Here is a 24807-nt window from a genome sequence, read left to right as displayed (position 1 = left end):
GCAAGTGTTCAAAGCTCATTTATGATTTATTGCTGCCTCTTCTTTTCAATGATTGAAAACTGAAATTGAACACTAGTTACCATTAAAATAACTGGTGGGAAGAAATCAATTAGGAGGAGGCACATAACAATCTCTCATTAGGCTGTTAATTTGGTTGAGTTAAATGAAACAGTATCTACTTGAAGGAATTCTGAAGGAGATTGGCTCTGCAACAGTTGAACTAAAACAGAAAGTAACTAGTGGAATGCTTAAAAATCATTACCTCTGGAGGGAACTTGCTGTGCCACGGCCGCCACAACTTCTATCTTTGAAGCATTTGATATGTTGACACAGAGTTCTGTGATCTTCCATTCCACTTTACAGGAGCTGGAGCAAGGTGCTTTCCTGAGGCTGCACTGGAGCAAAGGATTAGACTTTTCATTCCACTTCGGTTCATTCATGCTTCCAGTCCCATAGTTCATGCTATTCCAATCCAATAGCTGATTACCTACCCTACCATGTCCACGTCAATTACCAGGAGCAAGTTAAAACTAGAACTCTTGTAAAATTTGACATTTTCTCTATTGCAAATGAATTACAATAAATGAATCATTTTATTGCAAAATGTTACAAATATCAGGAACAATTTACTCTTTTAATTTCAAAATGAATAGAAAAGAATGATCCCCCCCCCCCCTAATATGCAACCCTCTTGTCTCTGCACAACTAAGCACACCATTTTCCAGCTAGACTACCACTTTTTTTTATTGAAAGTACATATTTAATTAAACTCTGAGGTTGTTCAAGAAAGCTCTGAATTGCACTTCGAACACTACGATGATTCTACTCCAACCTTATGGACTCAAGGACCTGAACAACCTCAGCCATGCTTGGTCTTCTTGAAGGAACCTCAGATGTACAAATCAATCCTAGCTTCATGACTTGAATCAACTCATTCTCTGAAAAACCTCGCAAGCTTCTATCAAAGCAATCTGAAGCAGAGCCAGTCTCCAGCAATCCACGAACATATTCACACAGAACCACCACCTCATTTGCTGTTGGACTCTCCACTGGTTTTCTCCCGGTTACCAGCTCCAAAAGAATTACTCCAAAACTATACACATCACATTTATCACTCGATCTTAGACTCTGAGCCAACTCTGGTGCAACATACCCTACTGCATTGTGGAATTTGGTTAAACCATAATTGTCCAAAATGGGAAGCAACCTCCCCAACCCATAATCAGACAACTTGGCCTCATAATTTTCATCTAATAGTATGTTAGTGGATTTGATGTTGAGATGGAGAATTGGAGGCCTACAGTCATGGTGAAGATAAGAAAGCGCTCTCGCTATTCCAAGAGCAATTTGAAACCTTCTAGACCAGTACAATTCTCTATTCCCAACACCAGTACTGGTTCCTGGATAATTAAGCCCATGCAGATTGTCGTATAGATTGCCACTTGGAACAAATTCAGACAAAATTAACTGCATCGTTGAAGACCAGTAATACCCTTGAAATGCAACCAAATTGGGATGTCGAAGATTACCTAACAATCCGATTTCTTGCTCAAATTCATCTTGGCTTCTGATCCTACCCAGGGTCTCAAGCTTCTTCACTGCAATAGAAACTCCACCTTCAAAAGTAGTTCTGTATACTGTTCCAATTGATCCACCACCTATTAAACATTCCTTGTCTAGCAAAGCTTTGGTTCCAGCCTCCCAATCTTCGTACTTAGAAGGCAAAGTCTTGCTGAACAGAACCAGCTTCCCAATTATAACATTTGAATCTGTTGAATCCAATGGTGTGCTCTCAACAACAGTTGTCACGTTGTCTTTTTTCCTGCTGCGTGCCCTGATGTTCATAATCGATACCACACAGACCCCAGTAAGGATCAGTGCAGCAGCAACAATCGCCACAATAACAGAGTTACTGAGCACTTTGTTTTTCTTTGATCCATTACCTGTCCCATTGCCAGCTCCTGAGCAAGAAATATCCAAAGGGACACCACAGAGCCCAGAATTGTTAAGAAATGCAGCTGTGCCGAAAGCCTGGATTTTTGGTATTGAAGGAATGGGACCAGAAAGGTTGTTGGAGGAGACATTGAAATATTTTAAGTTTGCTAATTTTCCAAGAGAATATGGAATTGTCCCAGAAAGGTTATTTTGTGACAATTCAAGAAGCTTGAGGTTTGATAGGCTTCCTAGAGTCTCCGGTATGCTACCATCTAGCTGGTTTCTATGCAAATCAAGGACTTCCAGGGAAGTCATATTGTCAAGGGTGTTGGGAATTTCTCCATCCAAAGCATTTCCAGAAACATCCCTGAATCAAAAGATCAGATTATTTTTTTGTCATGTTTGGATTTAAGTAATAATAATTAAAAAAAAACTGATAACATCTAAAACATTTAGATAGTGTTTGGACTCACAGCTCACGAAGAAACCTGCAGTTACTTATATCTTTGGGAATTTCACCAGAAAGATTGAGATTGTGCAAATCCAAAAGAAGAAGCCACTCAATGCTTCCAAATTCTGCAGGGATTGTCCCCTGTATTGAATTGTCACCCAATTTAAACACCAAAAGCCTCTCCAAATTTGCAATACCAGCTGGAATGCTCCCATTCAGCCTGTTAAATCCCAAGTCGATAAATTCAAGGCTTTTGCAGTTTGTAATGCCCAAAGGGATTTCACCGTCCAGATTATTACTTGACGCATCAAAGAACTCCAGACTCTCACTGCAAGTTCTCATCGCTGGAATCTCTCCTTGAAACGCATTATGCGATACATTGAAGTAACTCAAGTTTTGCGATCCAAGAATTTCAAATGGAGCCAACCCAGTAAACAAATTGCTGCCAAGATCCAAAAAACGCAATCTTTGGCATTTTGAAACCTCTTCAAGCACGCTCCCAGTTAACACATTGCTCCTCAAAGACATATACTCTAATACAGGAATATCACAAATCCCAGAAGGCAATTCACCACTAAAATTATTGAAAGAGAAATCAAACCCTTCAAGATTAGTGCAGTTTGCAATTGAAGCGGGGATTGAACCAGAAAGACTATTATGAGAAAAGGAAACAAACTTGGTCTTGTAACAAAACTTGAACAAAGCAAATGGAATCTCCCCACTGTAACCATTCCTTGACAAATCAAGAAATCTAATATTTTGCAAATCACCAATGAATTCTGGTATTGACCCAGATAAGGCATTAGAACTCAAATTTATCTTCCACAATGTGCTTAATTCTGCATATTCTTGTGGGATATTGCTTGTAAATTTATTGCCAAACAATGTCAAGATTCTTAAAGATCTCAAACCTGATAATGCTGGTGACAAAACCCCAGATAAGCTTGTGTTCCACAAAACAATTCTCTGTACAAAACCAAGAGGATTGCAGAACACACCACTGTAATCACAAGGATTGCCACTTGGAACCCAATTAGCCAAACTGTTGTAAGGGTCATTGCTGATGTTAGCCTTGAATTGTAGTAAGATCTCCTTCTCGGTAGCTGGTGAAACTGTAGTAGCAGTGAATCCAAGGAAGAAAAAAAATAAGAGCAAAAGAGCATGTGAAAGACACAATTGATACAATCTTCTCATGCTCACAGTATAAATGTTCATAAATGGATCTGCCCCTTTGACATTATTGATGATAGATCCAATTGAAACAGGATCTGGGTCTCCTTGCCACTTCACGTGAACTAATTCTTGTAGCTCTCATATTGAGAAACACAAAAGCACACTCATGACTATGTAAAGGTGGCATTTTTCAACTTCTGGTATCACTGAAACTAAAGAAAGCACTTAAATTGGTGAACACATTTGCACGCAAAAGAACCCCATTAGTTTATGGCACAAAAACAAATATATAGGGGGCTTCGCTTTTGTGGGGTTTGTGTTAAAAAATGAAACTGATGAGGCATGGGAAGTGAAGCAATGAAAATGGTGAAGAAATAGTGGTCGTCTCACCCTGACAGCGCCTTTCCTGGAAAGGAAGCAGGTGAGCCAATTTCATAATCCCTCTCTCTGCTTTAAAAAGTCTCTCTCTCTAATATGGTGTTGGTGTATGTATAGTTGCCGCCAACTGAAGAAGAACCACGTGCATGTCCATGTCTTTCTCGCTATCTCTGGTCCTTAGCACATAATTATACTTGAAAAAAAAAGAAAAGCACTGATCTTTTTATGGATTGCAATAAAAAAGAGAGAGAGAAATCTGTCTTGTTAACAGACCAGTCCTTGACCATGACCTTGCAAGCATCTGTAGCTGTCTGCAGTCATGCATTTATTCTCTCTCACCAAGCCATGCCAACTGGCCACACAAAAGGGAATACCCTTCTAAGGGGACTAATTGATTTGATCAAATTAAGAAAAAAAAAAAAAAGAGTTGCTAACTTGCTATAGTGTAAAAGAGAAAAACAAGGAAATAAAGTGAAGCAAAGGAAGGGGTCTTTGAGTTTTCTTTTTTCTTTTTGTGGATTAGTTTTTGTATGTGTTGCTGCTTTTTTGAGGAGGCCATTGAAGTTTCTTTGTTTCCGTTTCGATGGAGACATATGAGAGGATTGTTTTTTTTATTTGTTTTGCAGTGGGAGAGATGAGACGTAAGATGTATTCTTCCTTTGATGTTAATACATTGAAAGGAGGTGATGCATGACAGCTTTTTTTCTTAAAAAAAATAATAGTAGTAGTGGCTAAAAGATTTAGTCAAAACTAGGTTTTTTTAGACGCTATACGTCGTGGAATAGATTATTTTTTTTTAGTTTTAAAAAATATAAAGATAATAGAATGTTAAAAATTTAATACATGCTGGGTAAAAAAACTTTTAAATTATTAAATTATTGATATATTGAATGATATATTATTTTTAAAAAATATTAAAATAATAATTTATTAGATTAACCCGAATAGACTATAATTAACTTGATAAACTTATGATTCATGGAAGGAGAATGTGATGTGATAGCCCTAAGAACCTAGAACTTATATATACCACAACAAATTAGAAAGGTCAATCATGATGAATCAAGTATTGAAGGTTAAAAAAAAATACTAAATCTAAAAACAGAACTAAAAAAAATGGCTCAAGTAAACCTAGATTGATGGTCGGTGCTACATCACGAACTGAAATTTTTTAACCAGATATAATAAAAAAAAAAAAAACCAGGGTCATTGAGTCATTTGGTTTCATAAAATCATTTAATTAAATAACATGTAAAAAAAGGCAACACTAATTTAATAATATGAAAAATAAAGTAGACCCGGGTGAATCTTTTAAGCATGAATTAATCTTCTAAATTCAAAGCCAATGAAATCTTAGACTCGGACTCGATAAATAAGCTAAATTCTAAACTAATTTAATGTTGAATGATAAAATTAAAAGAAAAAAAAGATTCTAAACTTGGGTCATTGAATAAATTGGTTTAATAAGCTTGATTATTTTAATAATATGAAAAAAAGACAACTTTGATTTAATAATATGAGAAACTAAGCAAACCCGACCGAATATTCTATACTTAAATTAATCTCTTAAACTCACAATTTAAAGAATCGTATACTGAGTTCAATAAAAAATCTAATTCCTAATAAATTTAATGTTTAGTGATGAAATAATAAAAAATTATTCAAAAAATTTTTTAAAGCAAAAAAACACAACAATCAAAAGAATGGAAATCAACTTGATATGAAAAAAATAGAAGATGAAATTGCAACAAAAAAATCAACTTGAAAATCACCTAAAAAAATAGCAGTCAAAAGAATAAGTATATGGAGAAATTGAAAACACTTTCCAATTTGAAATAATTAATTGAAATAAGAGAATTATAATTAAAATAAAAAGGAGTAAATCTCAAGAAAACAATAAATTAAAGGGCTGTTATGATTTGTTCAGGGCATCACATTAATCAAGGTGGAGAGAGGGGGGGAGGGGGGGGTGTGGGGGGGGGGGGGGGAGGGGAAAAAAAAAATACAATTGGCATTGAACATTTGAACTAGATGGGACTACAATACACCATCACTGCCATGATGAACTGGAAGACACCTTGGAAGGCTCTTTTTAGCCATAGTAAATTGCCACACTCACCGCTTGAATACAGTAAGGTGACTTACACGCTAGAGCGTGTCAATGCATACTAATTATTATTTTATTTTATATATTATTTAAAATATTAATTGCAATGGTAAGATATTTTTCCAACTAGCAGTTAGTGGCCACGTGAGACTTACAAGATTTAACATTATAAATATAATTTTTTTAATATTAATCTATTAAAAAAAATAAAAAATATCAAAAAAATAATTTTTTTAATTTTTAATTTCTTTTAAAAGCATGGCTAGACTGTAATGTTAAATGAAGTATAAGTAATGGATTTGAATAATTTAAAAAAACTTAATTTTATTTGTTAAAAAAGACGAATTTTCCTAAACTGTAAAATTACAAAACCTTCAAAATGAATTTAGATTTAATTAACTTAACGCAAAAGGAGATACTTATAAAGCTGCATCTTCTAGCCCTAAACTAAGGGATGTATTAGAAACCTCCATGTACTTATAAATCCAGCAGTGGCTGCTAATAACTTGTGGCTGGTACTTTCACACGAGGTTTTTTGATTTATTTTTTCCATAAATTATTAAAAATAAAAAGGATATTTTCTCCTTTTAAATAATGTAATTAATAGAGTGGGCCAATTCCTACTTCCCATGGAAATTGTCTTTTATTATTTTGATCAGAAAATTGTCATTGTCATTTAGTATAATAAAATGGGCCACCAAAACTACAAAAATATAGTGATCTTAAAACGCAGCAATTAATGACCGTTTGATCATTGAATGTGGGTTTATTAACTATCAATTTTCTTCTTCCATTTCTTCACTTGAAGCTTGTGGAGTTGTGGTTGTTTTTTTTGTATTATTAATATAGATATTTAGATTAATTTGTGTGTTTCTTAACTAATTTCACGAATATTAAAATTAACAACCATGTAAATCTCCAGTGATCATTATAATAACAATCACAACTACGAGAAGAATAAATTTTTTAATCTCAAGTTCTTACCACTAAACTATATACTATATGATTTATTTTTTTATAATCATGGTTAGCTTTTATTTTTTAATTATCAATTCAGTTTTTTAAAAAATATTTTTAAAACAGTTAATTTTGTTTTAGGCCGATACTTTAATTAGGTACACGAAATGTAAACGCTTTTATTTTCTATAAAAATAAAACGTGAATATAGTTGGCATCAATTCTTTTGTGGTCCCCACCAGGACAATCACGGCCCTTGTGCTCTCCTATTAAGTTGCCACGTCAATGTCAAACATGCTGCCGCGGCACACTTTACAACCACCCATTAACGCGTGTGTGTCACTCATTCAACATGTGAAATTCGATAAATTGAAGGGGCTTTGTTTCTTAAGGTTTGCCTTCATTTGAGTTCCAAAAAATCTTATAGCTAACTCATACTCTGAGCTTGGCAAGTGGCTTGAGTTGTTTATAATTTTCGTGGAGTCATTGGGCCTCTATAAATTACGGTTTCATAGTGAATTTAATTGTTGCTTTAGGAAATTAAAAAAATAATAATTAAGTTCCTAGTGGATAATTTATTTTCAATCTTTTATATTGTTTTGTATTTTTTCCAATCTTTTTAAATAATTAAATTTCTTAATAAAAAACATTCGAACACTAATGAAGTAAGAATCTTTTAAAACATCCCAGGGTATCAAGAATAATATTTTATTAATTAAAATTCTCATATGTTTGAAAAAATGTGGGATTGAATGTTCTATCGGATACCAACCTGATGTGGTTATGTAAGGAATTTTGAAGTATCCATGCTCTGTCAAAAGCTTCAGCGAGGCGCGTGGTAATGGGAAGCATGGATTGTTTAATGGAGTCGTCGCTCACTGGGGAGCACTTGACAGGGAGAGTTTGGTAGTGGTGACGGTAAAGATGCCATTGTAGACATGCTTCTCTGTCTCTGCACGTCCTGTTTGTTGTTACCTGTGGAAGTAGGGAAGCCATTTGCTGTGGTCTGGAATCAGAATCTCGACAAATACTTGGAACTAAAAGTTGAAGCAATGGGGATGCTTTAATTCCAGGTCAAATTCCGACAAGGTCGATTCAACCCTGAAGCACAGAGCTCACTCCTTCAACAAGGATGTTTCGACTCCTATAAAATATTCTACCAAGTACAATATGACGTTGGATTTTTATTACCAAGTCTTCTCACTCCTCAGTTTGAAGCACACATTTTCACAAGGTTAGGGGTAGCCCATCTTCTTGTGTCCCAATTTCAAACCCCATCAAGAGTAATTTATAGTTATCAAAGAGCTTGTAGTGCATTTGTCTTTCTACAAGATATAAGAGGGGGGCGAGCCTCACTTTAATTTGTCAACCTGTTGCTGATGGCTCAATTTCTACAATGATGCAGCTGCAAATTCGAGCTATGAAATCAGCCGAGCCCGCTGTCTGTGGGCTCTTGTGTTGCACCCTCAACAAGGATCCACTCCCAATAATTAGTGCTTGGAATTAGATCAATCAGATGGACACCAGTGATTCAGAGAGGGGGGGGGGAAAACAGCTTGTATCTAAATAATTTCGATCATTATTTTGCAGCATGAAAGGCAACATTCAATATTTTAGATGTGCATGTGGCACATGTTATCATTATCATGTCAATAATCTCCATTACCGAAAACACAAAAATTTGCTTCGTGAGATTACTATCGTTCCAAGGCAGGAAGGTGCTCAGAAATCCCTATGGTGCTAATTGGTGCTAATTATAGTAGTTGAGAAACTGGTGCTTAGTCATAACGTGCCAGTTTTTATCTGTGCAACTACACCAAGCAGACATCTACATCCTGAATGCCACAAAATGGTGCTTTTACAAATAAAATTTCTCTTCCCGGCATTCTTCTTAAATTCGAATTAGAATGATAAAATAGTCGACCAAAACAAAGCTTTGGGGAGTAGGATTATGAACAATGTTATACTAGGCGTGAGCGCGGCAAAGCTATGGACTCGCATGAACTAAATCTAAACATGACACTGATACATATTTTATGTACAAAAACACCTCAATACCACTATAGTATGGCATGGAGCTTGCAGAATAACAGATATTAACTGCGCAAGTTAAGAACACTTCAAATTTCATTTACAACTTTCAACTTCTTTGTCCAAGTCCAATGTAGCCTCTTTTAAGCCACATACTTAAATCATATACAAGCAGCAACTGAAACAGAAATAACTATAGATAATATGGGGGATGAAAAATGTGAGCAAGGAAGTGGCTCTCACTATGAAGTTAGATGTCCATCCTGTTCCACGTTGTCTGTAACTGCTGTATGGTGGTCAATGCCGTAGAGCAGCAAAACGTTCTATGGATGAAGTTGTAAATAAAATAGAACTTCATCACATTCAAATCATTGTGTGCTATTTCTGACAAAGATGGTATGTGGAAGATTGCTTTTCACTGATTCAGGACTTGCAGAAGCTATTCCAGTAGCGGTTCATCTTGCATGACCTTCAGCTGCCTTTTGGCATACACTGTGATTATAATTGTGGCAACCACCGTGGCGCAGAAACCAAACACCGTGAAGACAATTTGTGGAGCTGAGAGAGTGCGTCGGTCACTTGAAGCATCTGCCAAGGTCCGTATAAGGATCCCACTGCAAAACCAAAGAAGGTTCAGGTTCAGGAACGTTGAAGAGAATCCATGCCGGTGATTAAAACCCAAGATTGAAGCTTGAAGACTGCATGAAAAGAATCGCATATCTAGGAAAAAGCAGCAGCCTTAGCTCCAAAGTGTGAAAGAAATTGTGTCAGTACTGATAATACCATGGTGTAGTGTAGCACACCACACTACCCAGCATGGTATATCCTCTCATTGACAAGTACCAACCTCGTCTAAAGTTCAGAAAGTGAAAAGGGAAAGAAACGAGGGCCAAACTCATGCAATGCGCTCTGGTTTTCCCTAGGTGAAAAGCCCCATGGTTTAGCTGCTACGGTTAGCACCCTGCTATAGTTCCCCATTAAAGGTCCAAAACTAGGATACACATAACACAAGCCATACAGCATGAAAAGGCCTCTTCCGTGGGGCAAAGAAAGTGTCTTTTCAAAAACGAAAGCTCCAGAAAGAATTAATAGATTTTCTTTCTAGAACAGTTACAGCATAACATTGAAGAAGATGCAGAGGTGGAGTTGGAGGAGCTGGGGATGAAAACAGATGTTTCTGGGGATTGTGATTACGCCTCATTAAGCCAACAGATCAGGTTATTTGCAGTAATTATTAAAATCATTATGATGCACATTTCATTAGGATGGTGGGAAAAAGGATTCGAGAAATAATCAGGTGAGAGCAAGGGACTGGGTGTGCATGAGCTACTTTCAGACACCAATTACTGAAAGTTTTGATTATAAGACCTTGAAATGAGTGCAAAAAATTATATATTTTCCAGTGAAGTTAGGGCATTCCTATCCCATCCTTCTGATGTCTAAGGCCAAATTCAGTTACAACGTATATTTTTCCTTTTCAAGGTTACAAGGTAAAGACTCGAACCACAGACTCATCCCTCTCCTTGTTAAGTTATCCCATACCTAACAGCTGGAGCCATGCATTTAGAACTAGAACTGAAATGGTAATTCATCTATGAAATAATTTTCTCAAGAATAATGCTTCGGGCAGAGGTCAAAACAAATAGATAACAAAAGGGAAATCATTTTACTAAAATGAAAAATCACATCACTTCATTCATATCTCTTTGTACCAAAAGAAGAAGTCAGATGTATATCTGACCTGAAAATAAGAAACAAAAATATCAGACACTGTTTCAACTTGAAAATCCAAAGTTAATATTGCTCTAAAAGTTAAAAGGGAAATAAACAAGAACTGAAATAAAGAAAAAATTGACAAAGTTACACCAACATCAGTGTGTAAGAAATTCAATGTGAATAATATGCATTAATGTAAGAATCTAAAATGAGAAGTATATGATTGGAAGCAGAGGCACATGAAAATGAAATGCTTTATGCAAAATGGGAGTGGATAGTTCTTACGTATAGATTGAAACAAATATCTCTGGCACCATTCCCACCAACGATCCCAATAAGTAAGGACCATACTTAACATTTGTTGCAACAGCACAGTAATTATACAGAATATATGGAAATGGAGAAATCCTGATTAGAGTCACAGCTCGAAACTGATGAAACCAGTTTCCTTCACCAGCTGCTCTCAAAATTGCAGCTCTTTTTGGATATTTTTCTAACCACCCCTGTGTCACGGAATTCAGAATTACATTAGGCACACGTAGAAGAGAAAACAATATAGCTATAATCATGAACAAATCTTGGCACATGGTTCATACTTGAATTTTATGAAGGAACAATGAGCCAATTAAATATGGAAGTGATACACCCACAGCAGCTGCAGTTATTATTAATAGGAATCCAATCCCATAGCCAAACGTCATCCCAGCCACCCACATAGATGGTGATGATGGTAGAAGTAGAGTGGGGAACAATGCCACAGAGGCAAAGAGAAGAATTGCCAATACCGGAGTGCTAAATGTTCTTGTCTCCCAATTCATGATAGGGATAATCTCCTGAAAAAATTCACCAGTCAGGTAGGGGAAAAATCAAAATATGCATGAATATCCCATAAATATCCAATAACCACCATGAACTTCTAGCAAGACCTTCTGGTAGAGAATAGTAATGTCATAATCCTATGGCAAGTTTCTAGTGGGATTGGTAGAAGAGAATACTGCAGAGCATCCAGTTAGAATCAAATTAAAGAAAACAGATATCAGAAAAGGAACATCTATAAGATAATGAAGAGTAGATCGTGTTCTAAAGCAATATTGCCTCCATGCTCAGAAAGAAGTTGCTAACAATAAGAAATCACTTGCATGAAACACTTCAATAAGACTAAGATTTTAGAACAAAGAATAATCAAACTGTGCATATATATGTGCGCACGCATGTGCGTGTGTGTAGATGCGATATAATGCTACAAACATTTAAACACAACAGTATACAAGACAATCTATCTCATCAAATAAATTTAAGGGAAAACACATAACTATATCTCAAAGTGTAAAACAATTCGATAGAATCCATAATTTTTAGAGACATGCACATTAAAAAGTACATTAAACACCTCCTTTTTCACTGAAAGCCTACCCTTATCCCTGAATTTTGTGGGGCAAAAACCACAACAAAAGCTCCAATTGCACGGCAATGTAATAAAACCCAGAATGAAAAACACATTGCACTACAAAACCCACAAAAAATATATCAAAACTGAAACAAAACCTGCCAATTTATGAAAAACACCACCAAATCCCGAGAAACATGTAATGAGAATCATCAGTTTACAAGGAATAAATCCAAATCACATAAACATTAGCAAAACTAAAAAAAAATATCAAAATTCAGATAAAAATCAACCTTGTCATGAAAAGCCACCAATCGATATAGGAAAAAGAAGCAACATATAACTCTATAGCAAGCAAATCCCGATCCACCAAATTCCACAACACAAACAAAATTGAAACCACAAAAAGCACAAAACTTTTTTATAAAAACTAACCTTATCCATCAAAAAGGGGCCAACCCACATGACACAAGCAGCAGCTAATAATCCAATAAAGGTAAACAGCAAAGCCAACTTAACCCAATACCAGAACACAGACCATCCAAACCCCCAATAAAAACCACAAAGATTACACCTTTCACCAGCCCCATTCTCATCTCTCAAATTCACATAATCCCCTTCGCTATTATCTCCACCATCAATTTTATCACCCTCCATGCTCATTATTAGCTCTGGCACCACACTATCATCCTCATAAAAAGTCATTGAACCAAAAACCCTAAAAACAGATAAAGTTTGTAACTTTCTGTTTGGTTCCCGATAAGGATGGAGGGGGAAATTTTTTCAGATGATGATGATGATGATGCTCATAATGGGAACCAGAGGAGAGATTCGTTGATGAAGAAAAATAAGATAATAATCAATGAAGCATATAAAAAGGAGATGCAGAGAAAGGAAACAGACACAGCTTTTGTGTTTGTTTTCCTCTCTGAGGGACCCTTTAGATTGTAATTGGTAACTTTAATCTTTCCGTTGGGCTAAGAGTCACACGTCCTTACTTATACTTTGCAGATCATACCAGACCCTTCATTTTCAAGATTATTTCAAAACAACCCGTCTGCTTCCAATTAAAGGAAACATTGAGATCCTCAATCCATTAGATATATGACATTTCTCTAGATTTCTAGTGTTAATGGGGCTGATGGAAAGGCTTAAATTTCCCTTTATTTGAAAATGAGGGGTTATTTAGTTCAGTGAAAAATTTAAGGACTTAATGTGATCCAATATATAACATAGAGGATCGAGAAAGATTTTTAGTCCTTTCCGTTATTATTAACTTTGTCGTTACAATTTTGCCTTTTTCTTAGCGTCTGAATTTACGTGCCAGCCATTAAAACGTTGTCGTTTTGAGGCTTTCCAGTTACGGTTTTCTTTTAACGTGGTCATGTGCGACCTGGCGCAAAGAGGAACGCTGTCGACGCGGGGATCCCTTATGGTACGTGGCGTGCTGTGAGTGGATATATTGATGACGTGGAGTGTATTTTTTTGTCGTGACTTCACCCTCAAGGGAAGTATTATCAATTTTTTAGACACTGAGTTCGTGACCGAGTTATCGAGTTCAGTGAATCGGTTGCTGTTTTCTTGACGTTGGGTTTATGGTAAGAAGCTAAGGTACTGCATGAAGTGACATGTCTTTCCGGCAGAGTTTGGTCTTGCTTGACGGGTGGTTATGTAGGGACAGAGCATTGAGGATATGACACGTGTGATAAGGACAAGATATCATAGTCTTCGAGGGCTAGTATGTATTTAGGATTACGGGTAGAAATTATTTGTTAAGATATTTTTTTATTTAAAAATATTTTAAAAAAATTTATTTTTGATGTTAATATATAATTTAAAAATATAAAAAATTAATTTTAATTTTTTTTTAAATATAATTTAACCACCTTTCTAAACATATTTTAATATAAATTAACGTTGGAGGAGGAATATGCTGTTTAGCTATTTTATAAAGTTTTACATTTAATAATAATATTTATTATTAATTATTAAAAAATATAATTTTCCTCTGGTGGTTATTATGCAATAAGAATTAAAATATTATTTATTATAATAGTTTAATGAGTATTTTAAAGAATTAAATCTTTTAAAATTTTCAAATAAATAATTATATTTATCATTTACATAAATAATCTTTCATTAAAAATATTCTATTATATTCTATATGATAAATCAAAATGTAAAAATTATTAATACCATGACACATTCATTGATGAAGAATAATAAGATAATAATAATTTGGTAAATCTATCAAAAGTTTTCCCACACTATAATCAGATTATGATAATTTTGATCCGTCATATATATTAAAAATTATTATTTTTAGCATCATATTTCCAACACCCAAATTTTTTATGTCAAATTTATTAGTTAATATTTTATTATTAGACTTGATCATGTATTTATTATTGTCTAAAATTTACATGTTATCCACATAAAAATATGCAATGACATATTTTTTATCTATATTTTTTATATAAATACAATTATTAATCTTATTAATTTTAAATTCATTTGACAATATAACTTTTTCGACGTTAAAATATCATTGTTCAATTTTCTATTTCAAGCCCTATAATAAGCTTTGTTTTCTTGCTTTATAATAATATATCTAGTTTTCAGATTATTCCATGTAAACCTCCTTGTCATCATTTAATTAAGAAAGTTTTCTTAACAATTATTTGATGTACATCAAGTTTGTTTGATTCTTTGACATATTCCTAATGAAGTCCAGATTCCTCACTATCGTTACCATATGAAAACAATGTAGTGCAAGAAAACACGTCGTCTCCGCATCAACACCACCTGATGCTCTTGAAAATAGAAATTTGCATTGGAAACCACAAATAATTCTTTCATTATTATGAATCTTGATTTGAAGTTAAATTCATCAAGTAAAAACTACCATAACAATTATCTCTGTTAAAATACTTGCCAAGATGGCGAGTTTGGTTTAGAAAAACAAGCTATCTTTGAGTTTTCATCCTCAACTTCACTGAATATTACTTCAGGGATTTATTGCCATAACCATTCCTACATTTTTTAGAACACCAAAGGGGTGTTTGATTTAAAGATATAGTTGACTTTTTTTAGCGAGACTTATATAAAAAATATATATTTTTTACTTTTATAAAGTATAGTTTATGTTTTAAAAAAATTATATCTTTATAAAAAAACCACCACTCTCCGAGCATACGCACAATAAAACCGAAGAAGAAAGCCTTGTTTGGAAACAAATAACAAAAAGAACAAAAAGAACAGGGAGTATATACTATCCTATGCTACGGAACACTCTCTGTTGACAAGAAATGAGTGTAGTAAACAGTAGAACGCTGCAGATTCAACGCCCAGATATCTCCCAATTTCATAACCAAAAAATTTCCCACGTTCGCAAATGTTGTAATAATCACCTTTCAGTTTTGACCCCAAGTCGCTCCTTCAAATCCTTTTCAGGTCTGTAATTTTGTCTTAATGGTTTCTCTTTCGAATCTTACTAGTCCCTCAAGTCTTTTGTTGTGTTTAATAATTCTACTATTTGTTCAGAGTTGCGATCTTTGGGTTTTTCAATGCCATTAAAATCGAATTTTCATTGTAAGTTTCTCTTCAGCTCTGTCTTTGCAATCCATTATTTTTTATTCTCTTTTTGGTTCGGATGCATTTAGTTGTTTATATTTGATAGGTGGGAGTTCAAGATTCTTGGTGAGCAGATGTGAGTCCCAGAAGTTCTCTGATTCTTTGGAACCGGATCATGATGAGAATTATGTGACCGACTTAAGTCAGGTGCTTCTTTCTGCAGTTATTGTTTATTATTTTTGTTTTTAATTAAAAATTTAGGGGGTTAGTTGCATTGTATATCCATAAGTTTCCAAATTGTCTAACACTGGCAAAACGAGAATGTTATGAGTTCTATTAAAGTTTGAATCTTTCACCATCTAGTTCTTGGATTAGGATTTCTTTGCAACAATCTTTGATGAGACTAACATATTGGGGTGGTTGTGTATGGTGCTTTGGTTCAAATTGCTTTCACTCACGAATAGCAAATTAGCCAATCGATGAGTGTGAGTTTGCATGCAGATTTACTCAACAATAGTGCACAGAAGAAAGACCGCAGAGCTCATTAGGGGAGAGGAGAGTTCGGTTCAAACCCAAAAAACCAAAACTAATCTTCCTAATTCGATTCATAGGTTTATTTTGGGTCTTTAGATGGGATTTTAGACACTCGGTGCAGTTATTCTAATTTTTAAATACTCAGTTGACAATGGTTGTTGATGTCTTATTTCAGATGGTAGAGCAGAAGGAGGCTTCTATAGTGGATATGTTGGAGCAATCAAATTCCCTTTTGCCTCACATAGTCCTTGCTAGTACATTGTTGGCTCTTGTCCATCCCCCCTCTTTCACGTGGTTTACCACCAGGTTATTAAATATTACTTTGAATAAATTGGTCTGTGGAAAAATTTCTGTAATAAGTTCAGAACAGTGGTGGGGATTGATGGTTTAATTTTGACCACTAGTTAGGAGAGCTAAACCAGCTAATGATTAAGAAGTTTTATGCATTTTAAAAAATCAGTATAAACAGAACCAAGTAAACTTTTCCAAGGTTGTATGCACATAATCGTTCCTTTTGGTCTAATTTCAGGCATAATCATTCCTTTTGGTCTAATTTCAGGTATTATGCTCCTGCATTAGGGTTTTTGATGTTTGCAGTTGGGGTTAATTCCAGTGAAAAGGATTTTCTTGAAGCGTTCAACAGACCAGCAGCTATATTGGCTGGGTATGTTGGCCAGTTTGTTGTGAAGCCAAGTCTTGGATATCTGTTTGGTATAATTTCAGTGTCAGTATTTGGGCTTCCTACTCCAATAGGTAAGATTGTATTTACCTGATTTCCAAAATAGTTGAGACGGTACCAACACATTTGTGAATCTATGTATCAGGTGCTGGGATCATGTTGGTATCTTGTGTTAGTGGGGCTCAGCTTTCAAATTATGCTACTTTTCTGACAGACCCTCCAATGGCTCCTCTAAGCATTGTCATGACATCAATGTCCACGGCTACTGCAGTTTTTGTTACTCCATTATTATCTCTATTGCTCATTGGAAAAAGACTGCCTGTTGATGTGAAAGGAATGGTATCCAGTATTATGCAGATCGTAGTTGCTCCAATTGCTGCAGGCTTACTTCTAAACAGGTGATATGCTCAATCCAAACAAGTGTTTTGTTTCACTGTTGATGTGAGGTGTGCTTATGTCTTATTTATTTGTAACAACAGGTTGTTTCCGCAGATTTCTGGTGTTATTCGGCCATTTTTGCCACCACTATCAGTACTAGTAACAGCCTGTTGTGTTGGAGCACCACTTGCTATTAATGTTGACTCAGTTATGTCCCCTTTTGGAGTAACCATAGTATCGCTTATTATTGCATTTCATCTATCAGCATTTGTAGTTGGTTACTATTTCACAGGTTTTGTCTTCCACAAGGCATCTGACTTAAAAGCACTACAAAGAACACTATCCTATGAGACAGGTACCACCTTTGTTTTCAACTCGGTCATTTTGTTGTGGATCATACTCTTCTAGCTCACAATATTTTCCTTTGCAGGAATGCAGAGCAGTCTTCTAGCTCTCGCACTTGCTAACAGGTTTTTCAAAGATCCACTTGTTGCTGTGCCTCCAGCAATCTCTGTAAGTTAAAACTTCGCATTTTCTTTTTGTTGTAGCACAATTATCTTTAATGAAGAAATCTGGTGCAAATTGTGGTTGCTAATTTCTGCAATGAACAATGATTTCTGTTATAAGCAACATTACATGTAATAATCCTCTATGGTTCTCTTTGAGGTTCAATGTTAATGAGTTCATGCCAGAGTCTGGTCCGACTTTCCTTTGGTCAATGGAAGCAACCAAACGAGGGAAAGTTATCTTCCGTTTTTATCACTGATTAATTCTAGCACTCAGTTCTTATGTATATGCATAGCAAAGGAGAGTAACTTTTTCATTATTTTGCGTTGATACATGACAGAAGCCTCAGCCACGGAGGTATTGGTTATTCTTCTTCTTTTTGGACCCAGAGCATTGATTGATTGACAAATGGTTTACGTTACACTTTTTTTCTAGGTTTGCCCACACCAATAGCAATTAAAGTTGTATCATATGCTTTTACATAAAAAGATTAGCACTGATGATTTAGATTTGGGTTGTTCTTTCTTCGTGTTGCTAGGTATTGATACTCTCTCGCAGGATTCTGATAAATATCTGCTGTTTCTGTGACTGCAGACAGTAATCATGTCTTTGATGGGATTTTCTCTGGTCATGATTTGGGCCAAGAAGAAAGAATAGCACTTCAACTGGAAATTACTTTTGCAAATCACAAGTTTGTCCTTGTTACGTTATCAACTTGTTATGTGATCAACCTTATAGCAAAGGCAAGAATCAGCAACAGTAGCTGCACTGGATCCGCTACAGCAGCAGTATTTTACATGTGATGAGTAAGGGGCATTAGTTAGCAGGGCATTTTAAATGTGATGAATAAGAATTAGCATGTGTGTAATGGTTTGTTAATTCATTTAAGAGTAGTTAGTAGCAGTTAGTTAGTATAAAGGGAGAGACAAGTAATTGAATAAGAATTTCTTTTTGTAACTGCAGAAGTTCCTCTCCTTCTCTCTTCTCTACTCCTCAAATCTCCTTTCTTACTATCAATCTTCATTGTTAAGGACTTTCCTAAGCAACACAAATATACTTCTTGCTCACCATGGTGGACAATAATAGGATGGGCTCTGGAGGAGCACAACAGGCGTACAAATGAAGAAATACAGAAATCAGAACAGAAATTAAGATGCAAGGGATTGAATTGTACTAGAAGATAGAAGAATTACAGTTACAAATGGATACGGTATTGACGACCTCGAATTCTTTTAAGGCCAATATGGAGGGTGAACTTGAAAGAAGGGAGAGAGAGTGTCAATGCAGAAGGAAACCATCTTCCTCGTAGGAATGGCAACAGGAGAGATATTATGGGAATTCAAGAAGGCAACTGGGCAGGGTATAATATGGCTTCGCCAAAGGTGGAACTACCTAATTTTTCTAGGGAAAACCATTGTGGTTGGATCAGGAAATGTTGGAGGTTCTTTAAGTTGCATTTAAAACATGTTCAATCAATGGGTTGCGATTGCTTCTTTGTATATGGAAGGAAAGGCTGAGATTTGGTACGAAAGCCTCTTGGTAGGAGGAAATGATTAACTACTAACTTGAATGAGTTATTAAAGGCAGTTTGTATACGATTTGGCAATCAAAGTGATATAGTGGGGAGTTAAACAAGTAAGAACAAGAAAAGAGTGTAAAAGAGCATGTGAAGAAATTCCAAGAGCTTAAATCTTTGCCTGAAGATTATAATGTATCCAACTTCATTAGTGGGCTTAAGGAAGATATCAAACCGATGCTGTAATCACTAAGAAGAGTAGGCTAATTCCAAGAACTTATTTAACGAGTTGCTATGGAAGATTTATTGACAGGTAGTGAACTGTTAAATTAACTCTAAACAAACATGCGATGATCTTTATGAGGAAAGAAAGAAACTTGGACTGTGTTTTAAGTGCGGGAAAAAGTTTACTCCTGGTCATAGATGTGTTGTGAAAGGATTAAATATGATAAATGAATTAGAAGATGGTAAGGAAAAGTTCTTGAGGTAGAGGAACATGAAAAATGAGAAAGCAAGGGGAGAAGATAGAATTGAAGAATCTAGATTAACTCTATATGCATTAGTTGATAGTTATGTATATAAAACAATTAGAAATTTAGAATATGAGGTAATTGTCAGGGAAAATAGCTGAAGATATTAAAAGAGATTGCTTCATATATGATGAGCAAGTGATGTAAAAGATTAAAGTTATGATAATGAAGACTACAATGTTAGCAATTATTGTTGCCAATGGAAATATTATGAAATGTGATGCTTACAATCCAAGATTTTAGTGGTTCATGCAAGATTAGTTTGGCTAGCCTTATCAGATCTAGAAGCTAGTTTTTTATTAAAAAAAACAATTGATTTTTTTGTTGATACCTTTGTTATGTTTGTTTTAAAATAATTTTTAAAATTTAAGTTTTAATTTATGATTTGTTTGGTTTATCTGGTCTATTTTAAATTTGGATTGTTTTTTTAATTATATTGGATGTATTTAATTTTTTAAAGGTTAATATAATTCATCTATGTTTTTTTATATTTTATATAGATTAAATATTTATTTTTTATAATATTTTTAATATGTGCAATCTTGTATAATATATATTTTTTTATTCAATAAATTTTATGCGTGTATCTATTTTTTTACAAATTGATTTTAATAAGTAAATTTATTAAACACAACCGCATAAATGACCTGTGTTGCAATATTAAATATTTTGATCTATATTTGTCTTTCAATTTCTCCAATTATATTTTTATTTATTGTTAATTACTTTTTTTTTGTTTATTTATACAAATGTTTGTGATTTATTTAATTGGATACATGCTAAGTTTTTTTATTTACATTTATGATTTTTTATGTAAAAACCAGCGTTGAAAAATTCTACAGGTTCATTTTTTTTTTATCATGTATTGGTATTTTCAATTTGATTCTTATTCTTATGATTTTTTATTTTTTTTTCTTAATCATTTTATAAGATTTTTATTTTTTTTAATTTCACCCTTCAACTCAAGTTAGTAATGTATTTTTTTTTATTTTTATCCCCATTCTTTATTTTTCTTTTGTTAATTTTGTTCTTTTCAATTTAACTCTCAAAGTAAAAATTTGTTATTACCTTTTAATTTATTTTTTTATTTTTATTTTTTTGTGTAATGTTTTTTTTGTCCTTCAACATTTTGTTTTCTAAGGATTAAATTTCATGTTTTTTTATGTATAATATGTCTAGTTTGATGACTTAAGTCACGAGTTTGAAAAATAATAGGGGTTGATTTTTTTTTTGTTTTACTTTCTTTTTTGAAATTGTTGTTTAACATTGGTTTTTTTTAAAAAAAATGGTTGTGGTTTTCTTCAATTAATTTTTTTTTTCTATCGAATTATTCCGATCTCTTGACTTAGAACACAAGCTTGTCAGGTTAATTCAGACTAACTCACCCTTTAATGTTCAGATTATATGTCTATTGTGCTGGCTCAAGTTAGCCGGCACTGATTTTGTATCCCTTTTTTTTTTTACCATATTCATTCTTTCATATTTAATTAGCTAAAAATTAAATAATATCATCTTGCTTTAAAATAAAAGTTTTTTGCACATGTTAATATATATATATATATATATATAATTTAGTTAGTAAAGACTATAATTTAAATTATTGATTTTAAAAATATATATACTTGTCACTTCTAAATATTTTACTTAAAAAAATAATATGAAACTGCAACTAAACACAGGTACTAGTCAATTCTGTTTGTTTTTGCGTTCTAAAATCATTTATAAAATAAATTAATTTTTTTTAATTTTTTATTTAAAATTAATATTTTTTGATATTTTCAGATAATTTTAATATATTAATATCAAAAATAATTTAAAAAAAATATTATTTTAATATATTTTTAAATAAATAATATTTTAAAAAACAATTACATAGACGCCATCCAAGATCACCTCCACCTATCAGGCTATCACTGCTCATCATCTATCGGAAATTAAATGCCACACTGCTCTTAATGTCACATGTATCTGTCAACGTAGCTCTGCACTCTTATCTGTGAAAGAAGTACGGTCATATTTCACTCTGAACAGCACCAAAATTATCTGTGTGGTATTGGAGTAGTGTTGTGCAGAATGAGGAAAAGATTAAGCTGCATTTTGAAAAGACACAATTACATGAGAATCCGGAAAACAAAACCCCTAAAAAATCTAGGGGTTAGTTGAGCAATTAGTATAGAAAAAAAAAGGTGAAATAACATAAGAATAAAAAATTTAGTGAAATAATATATTTTTAAATATAACATGATATCAATTTAATCCACTCTTTTCTCCCACAGGAGAGGTGAATTAGTTAACAAGGAAATGAGGGAGATGATATCAAAGTTAGAAGAGATATGTTGCTAAAGCAGAAGGATGACCTTGGTCTAGAGATCATCCAAGGAAAATCACTTCTTGTATCTGTACCAAAAGCTTCTTCGCCTGAGGATTCTGATTTTTACCGGCTCCTTTGAAGGTTTTGGGGGGAGGGGAGTTGTGACAGCACGCCATGAAATTGTCAGTAAGTGCGGTGGCCTCCCTTTAGCTGCAAGAACACTTGATGCTCTATTGTGTTCTAACACAAATGCTCAAGAATGGGAGGAGATACGGAACAACAGCATGCGGGATTTGCCGAATGTCGAAGTTCTTCCAGCTTTATGAATTCAAAAGGGAAGAAATAATCCTTTTATGGATGGTAGAAAGTTGTAGACATTAATAAAGTAGACATGCCATATACTTCCTAAGCATGAAATGTTAAGTTACTGTGTTTCTGAAACACAATAGTTATTATATATCATGTTTTAAAAGTGCAATGAAATGAAATGCATGTTATTTCATAAAAAAATAATTTCAAATAGTTGCCGAAATTTTTTCACTAGTGTGCTAGTTTTTATTCTTTTAAAAAAAATCCAAAATCTAACTGAATTTTATAAATCAAGCCGAAGGCAGCTTTGTCATAGCTATCATACTTGTAGAACTAGGTACTGGTTGTTGAACAGCAAAATTACTTCGGTTCCTGATAATTACTTTTGCCCAAATTTCAGGATTGAGTCAGTTTTTCAGTCACAGGAACCTACTGTCATATGCCAGGGTGTTTTGTGATTGACCAACCTGACCTCTTGATGATTTTGCTCAGAAAATATTTCTTTGCTGACCAACTTTACCAAACCTACATTGAATTGGCTTGAGTTCAGTCAATGCTGGGTGGATAGGAAATTGCCAGCCGTTTATGTCACCACGGTGCATTACATGGTTTTGAAATATTAATTTCTGCTGTTTTCATATATATATTTCAGACCATCTCCTTGGTCCCACTCCATCATGTTGCTATTGTTGTTCAAGTATTTCACATGATACAGAGCATAATTAATTATGCTCTGTATAATGTTGACTCTGGCAGGAATAGGTAATGCCACGATGTGCATTGCTGCATTCCGTGTATACAAGTCGCCAGAAGAACACCCCAAGAATCTCTGACAGTTTCAAAGCCTGCATGTCAATATATCTTTCTGAAAGTAAAATCTCTGTTTTTCAGTTGTTGGAAGAGACAACTTTCCTTCATAATGCTATAAACTGGTTTCTAGTTCAAGTTCTGATAATATACATACATTAATTAACAAATATAAGGGAAGTAGCAAACCACTATCCAGTGTTAATTGTGGTTATTTACCTTTTTTTTATAAAGGAAATTGGCTGTAAACCCTTACAGTTCATGGCAGAAGTGGATTCTCACAAGAGCTAGAAGTCGGATGTGTTTTCTTTGGCTTGTGGACTGGTGGGAAGGAGTGAGTCTTACAGTCAAAATGCCAGCATACCTTGAGCCGTGTTTACGATGACAGAAAACAACCATTATCTCTGGTGAGTTCAGCAATCAGGGGATTTACTTGGACCTTTCTAGTTGATTAGCATATATTTTTTTTCAAAAACGGAAGATGGTACACTGCAAGCTTTCTATTTTCATTGTGTCGTTTGAGTTGTTAAGTGTAACAAAAGAGTTTTTCCCATTTTTAAATATAACTCTGAACCAATCCATCGACGGCACCTGGAGACCTGAATCACCATTGCCAAGGTCTACCAGGTTTTTAAGTACATAATTGCTTTTTGACTGATGAGCTGCTGATGCATCCTTTCTGACCGTATGAGTCTGAAACCCCAGAAAAGGAAGATTCATGGTGTGGCTTGTTTCAACTTGGAATTATGGCATTTTGACTTGATTGAAGATTATAAGCACATAGAGCTCGTTAATGATGCGTGATTGTTGTATCCCTGTTGTTTTGTAGAAAATTTTGGCTGATTTTCTTTGTCAGTTTTCTCCTGGCTTTTCCTTTCCCCTCTCGAGCTAATGAAGATTGAAGTGGTTGGTTAGTAATTTCTTTGACCTTTCCTTGACTCTGTCTACTATTTGTTATTTTAGGTGCACTGCATAGCACACAGTCATCCTAATATCTTCATCGTCATAGGGTAGCTTAATTATGTCAATCAAGATTTAACCTCCCCTTTGTTGAATGTTGATGTAGGGCCAGTAAAGCACTTGCAGTTTAGCATTAATAAAATAGAGCTCTCAAAGCAATCCTTAATTTTTCTTTCTTAGGATGTGTTTAGTACGTACCAAGTTGACGGAGGGGAACAGTTACTTGTGCAGCCATTGCTCTTGTTTTGGTCCATTTTTAGGCACTCTTGTAATCTCTTGCTCTGTATATAGGTGAATACTTCACGATAAATAACCACTTGTTAGCTTTTAAAACAACCGAAGGAAAAACAAAACAGAACAAAATCCTAAGCAAAAGAGAGCCCAGAGTGCAGAGAACTGGAGCTTGGAAACCTAAAGAGCTCCTTGCCTCATAGTTGTACTTGGGTGCAATACTAAGAATGCTCCCTTATTTCTTACAATGCATTCACAGCAAAGGTGAAAATAGAGGTTACATTAACAATGGAAATTAAGGGAGTATTATGTATTAGCAGACGCCAGGGATTGGATC

The 24807-nt window shown here is 34.4% G+C and overlaps 3 protein-coding genes across 4 annotated transcripts; 1 reads left to right on the top strand and 2 right to left on the bottom strand.

The window, feature by feature from the left end:
- Positions 1 to 574: 574 nt before the first annotated feature.
- On the bottom strand, positions 575 to 4528 carry LOC7465816 (probable LRR receptor-like serine/threonine-protein kinase At1g12460). The gene is made up of 2 exons (XM_002303507.4): positions 2409 to 4528; positions 575 to 2302 (listed from the first exon to the last, which is right to left on the bottom strand). The coding sequence occupies exons 1-2, from the start codon at positions 3599 to 3601 to the stop codon at positions 823 to 825; spliced, it is 2673 nt and encodes an 890-aa protein (XP_002303543.3). The 5' UTR covers positions 3602 to 4528; the 3' UTR covers positions 575 to 822.
- A 4582-nt stretch (positions 4529 to 9110) lies between these two features.
- Positions 9111 to 13084, bottom strand: LOC7458206 (uncharacterized). Its single transcript, XM_002303506.4, has 4 exons — positions 12571 to 13084; positions 11345 to 11581; positions 11034 to 11251; positions 9111 to 9646 (listed from the first exon to the last, which is right to left on the bottom strand). Exons 1-4 carry the CDS (start codon positions 12838 to 12840, stop codon positions 9472 to 9474), a joined length of 900 nt encoding a protein of 299 aa, XP_002303542.1. The 5' UTR covers positions 12841 to 13084; the 3' UTR covers positions 9111 to 9471.
- A 2272-nt stretch (positions 13085 to 15356) lies between these two features.
- On the top strand, positions 15357 to 18763 carry LOC7465815 (probable sodium/metabolite cotransporter BASS6, chloroplastic). Of its 2 annotated transcripts, XM_006385682.3 has the most exons (9): positions 15357 to 15588; positions 15679 to 15726; positions 15815 to 15915; positions 16418 to 16548; positions 16802 to 16995; positions 17067 to 17319; positions 17401 to 17654; positions 17730 to 17812; positions 18401 to 18763. In XM_006385682.3, exons 1-9 carry the CDS (start codon positions 15444 to 15446, stop codon positions 18461 to 18463), a joined length of 1272 nt encoding a protein of 423 aa, XP_006385744.2. In that variant the 5' UTR covers positions 15357 to 15443; the 3' UTR covers positions 18464 to 18763. The 2 variants fall into 2 exon arrangements, with proteins under 2 accessions (XP_006385744.2, XP_052306977.1); XM_052451017.1 differs by lacking the exons at positions 15357 to 15588; positions 15679 to 15726; positions 15815 to 15915; positions 16418 to 16548 and adding an exon at positions 16579 to 16771.
- The last annotated feature ends 6044 nt before the right edge of the window (positions 18764 to 24807 follow it).

The sequence above is a fragment of the Populus trichocarpa genome, chromosome 3, assembly GCF_000002775.5.
Source record: "Populus trichocarpa isolate Nisqually-1 chromosome 3, P.trichocarpa_v4.1, whole genome shotgun sequence".
NCBI classification, from domain to species: Eukaryota; Viridiplantae; Streptophyta; class Magnoliopsida; order Malpighiales; family Salicaceae; genus Populus; species Populus trichocarpa.
The sequence above is the reverse complement of the archived record's forward strand: the minus strand, read 5'-3'. Positions and strand labels throughout refer to the sequence as shown.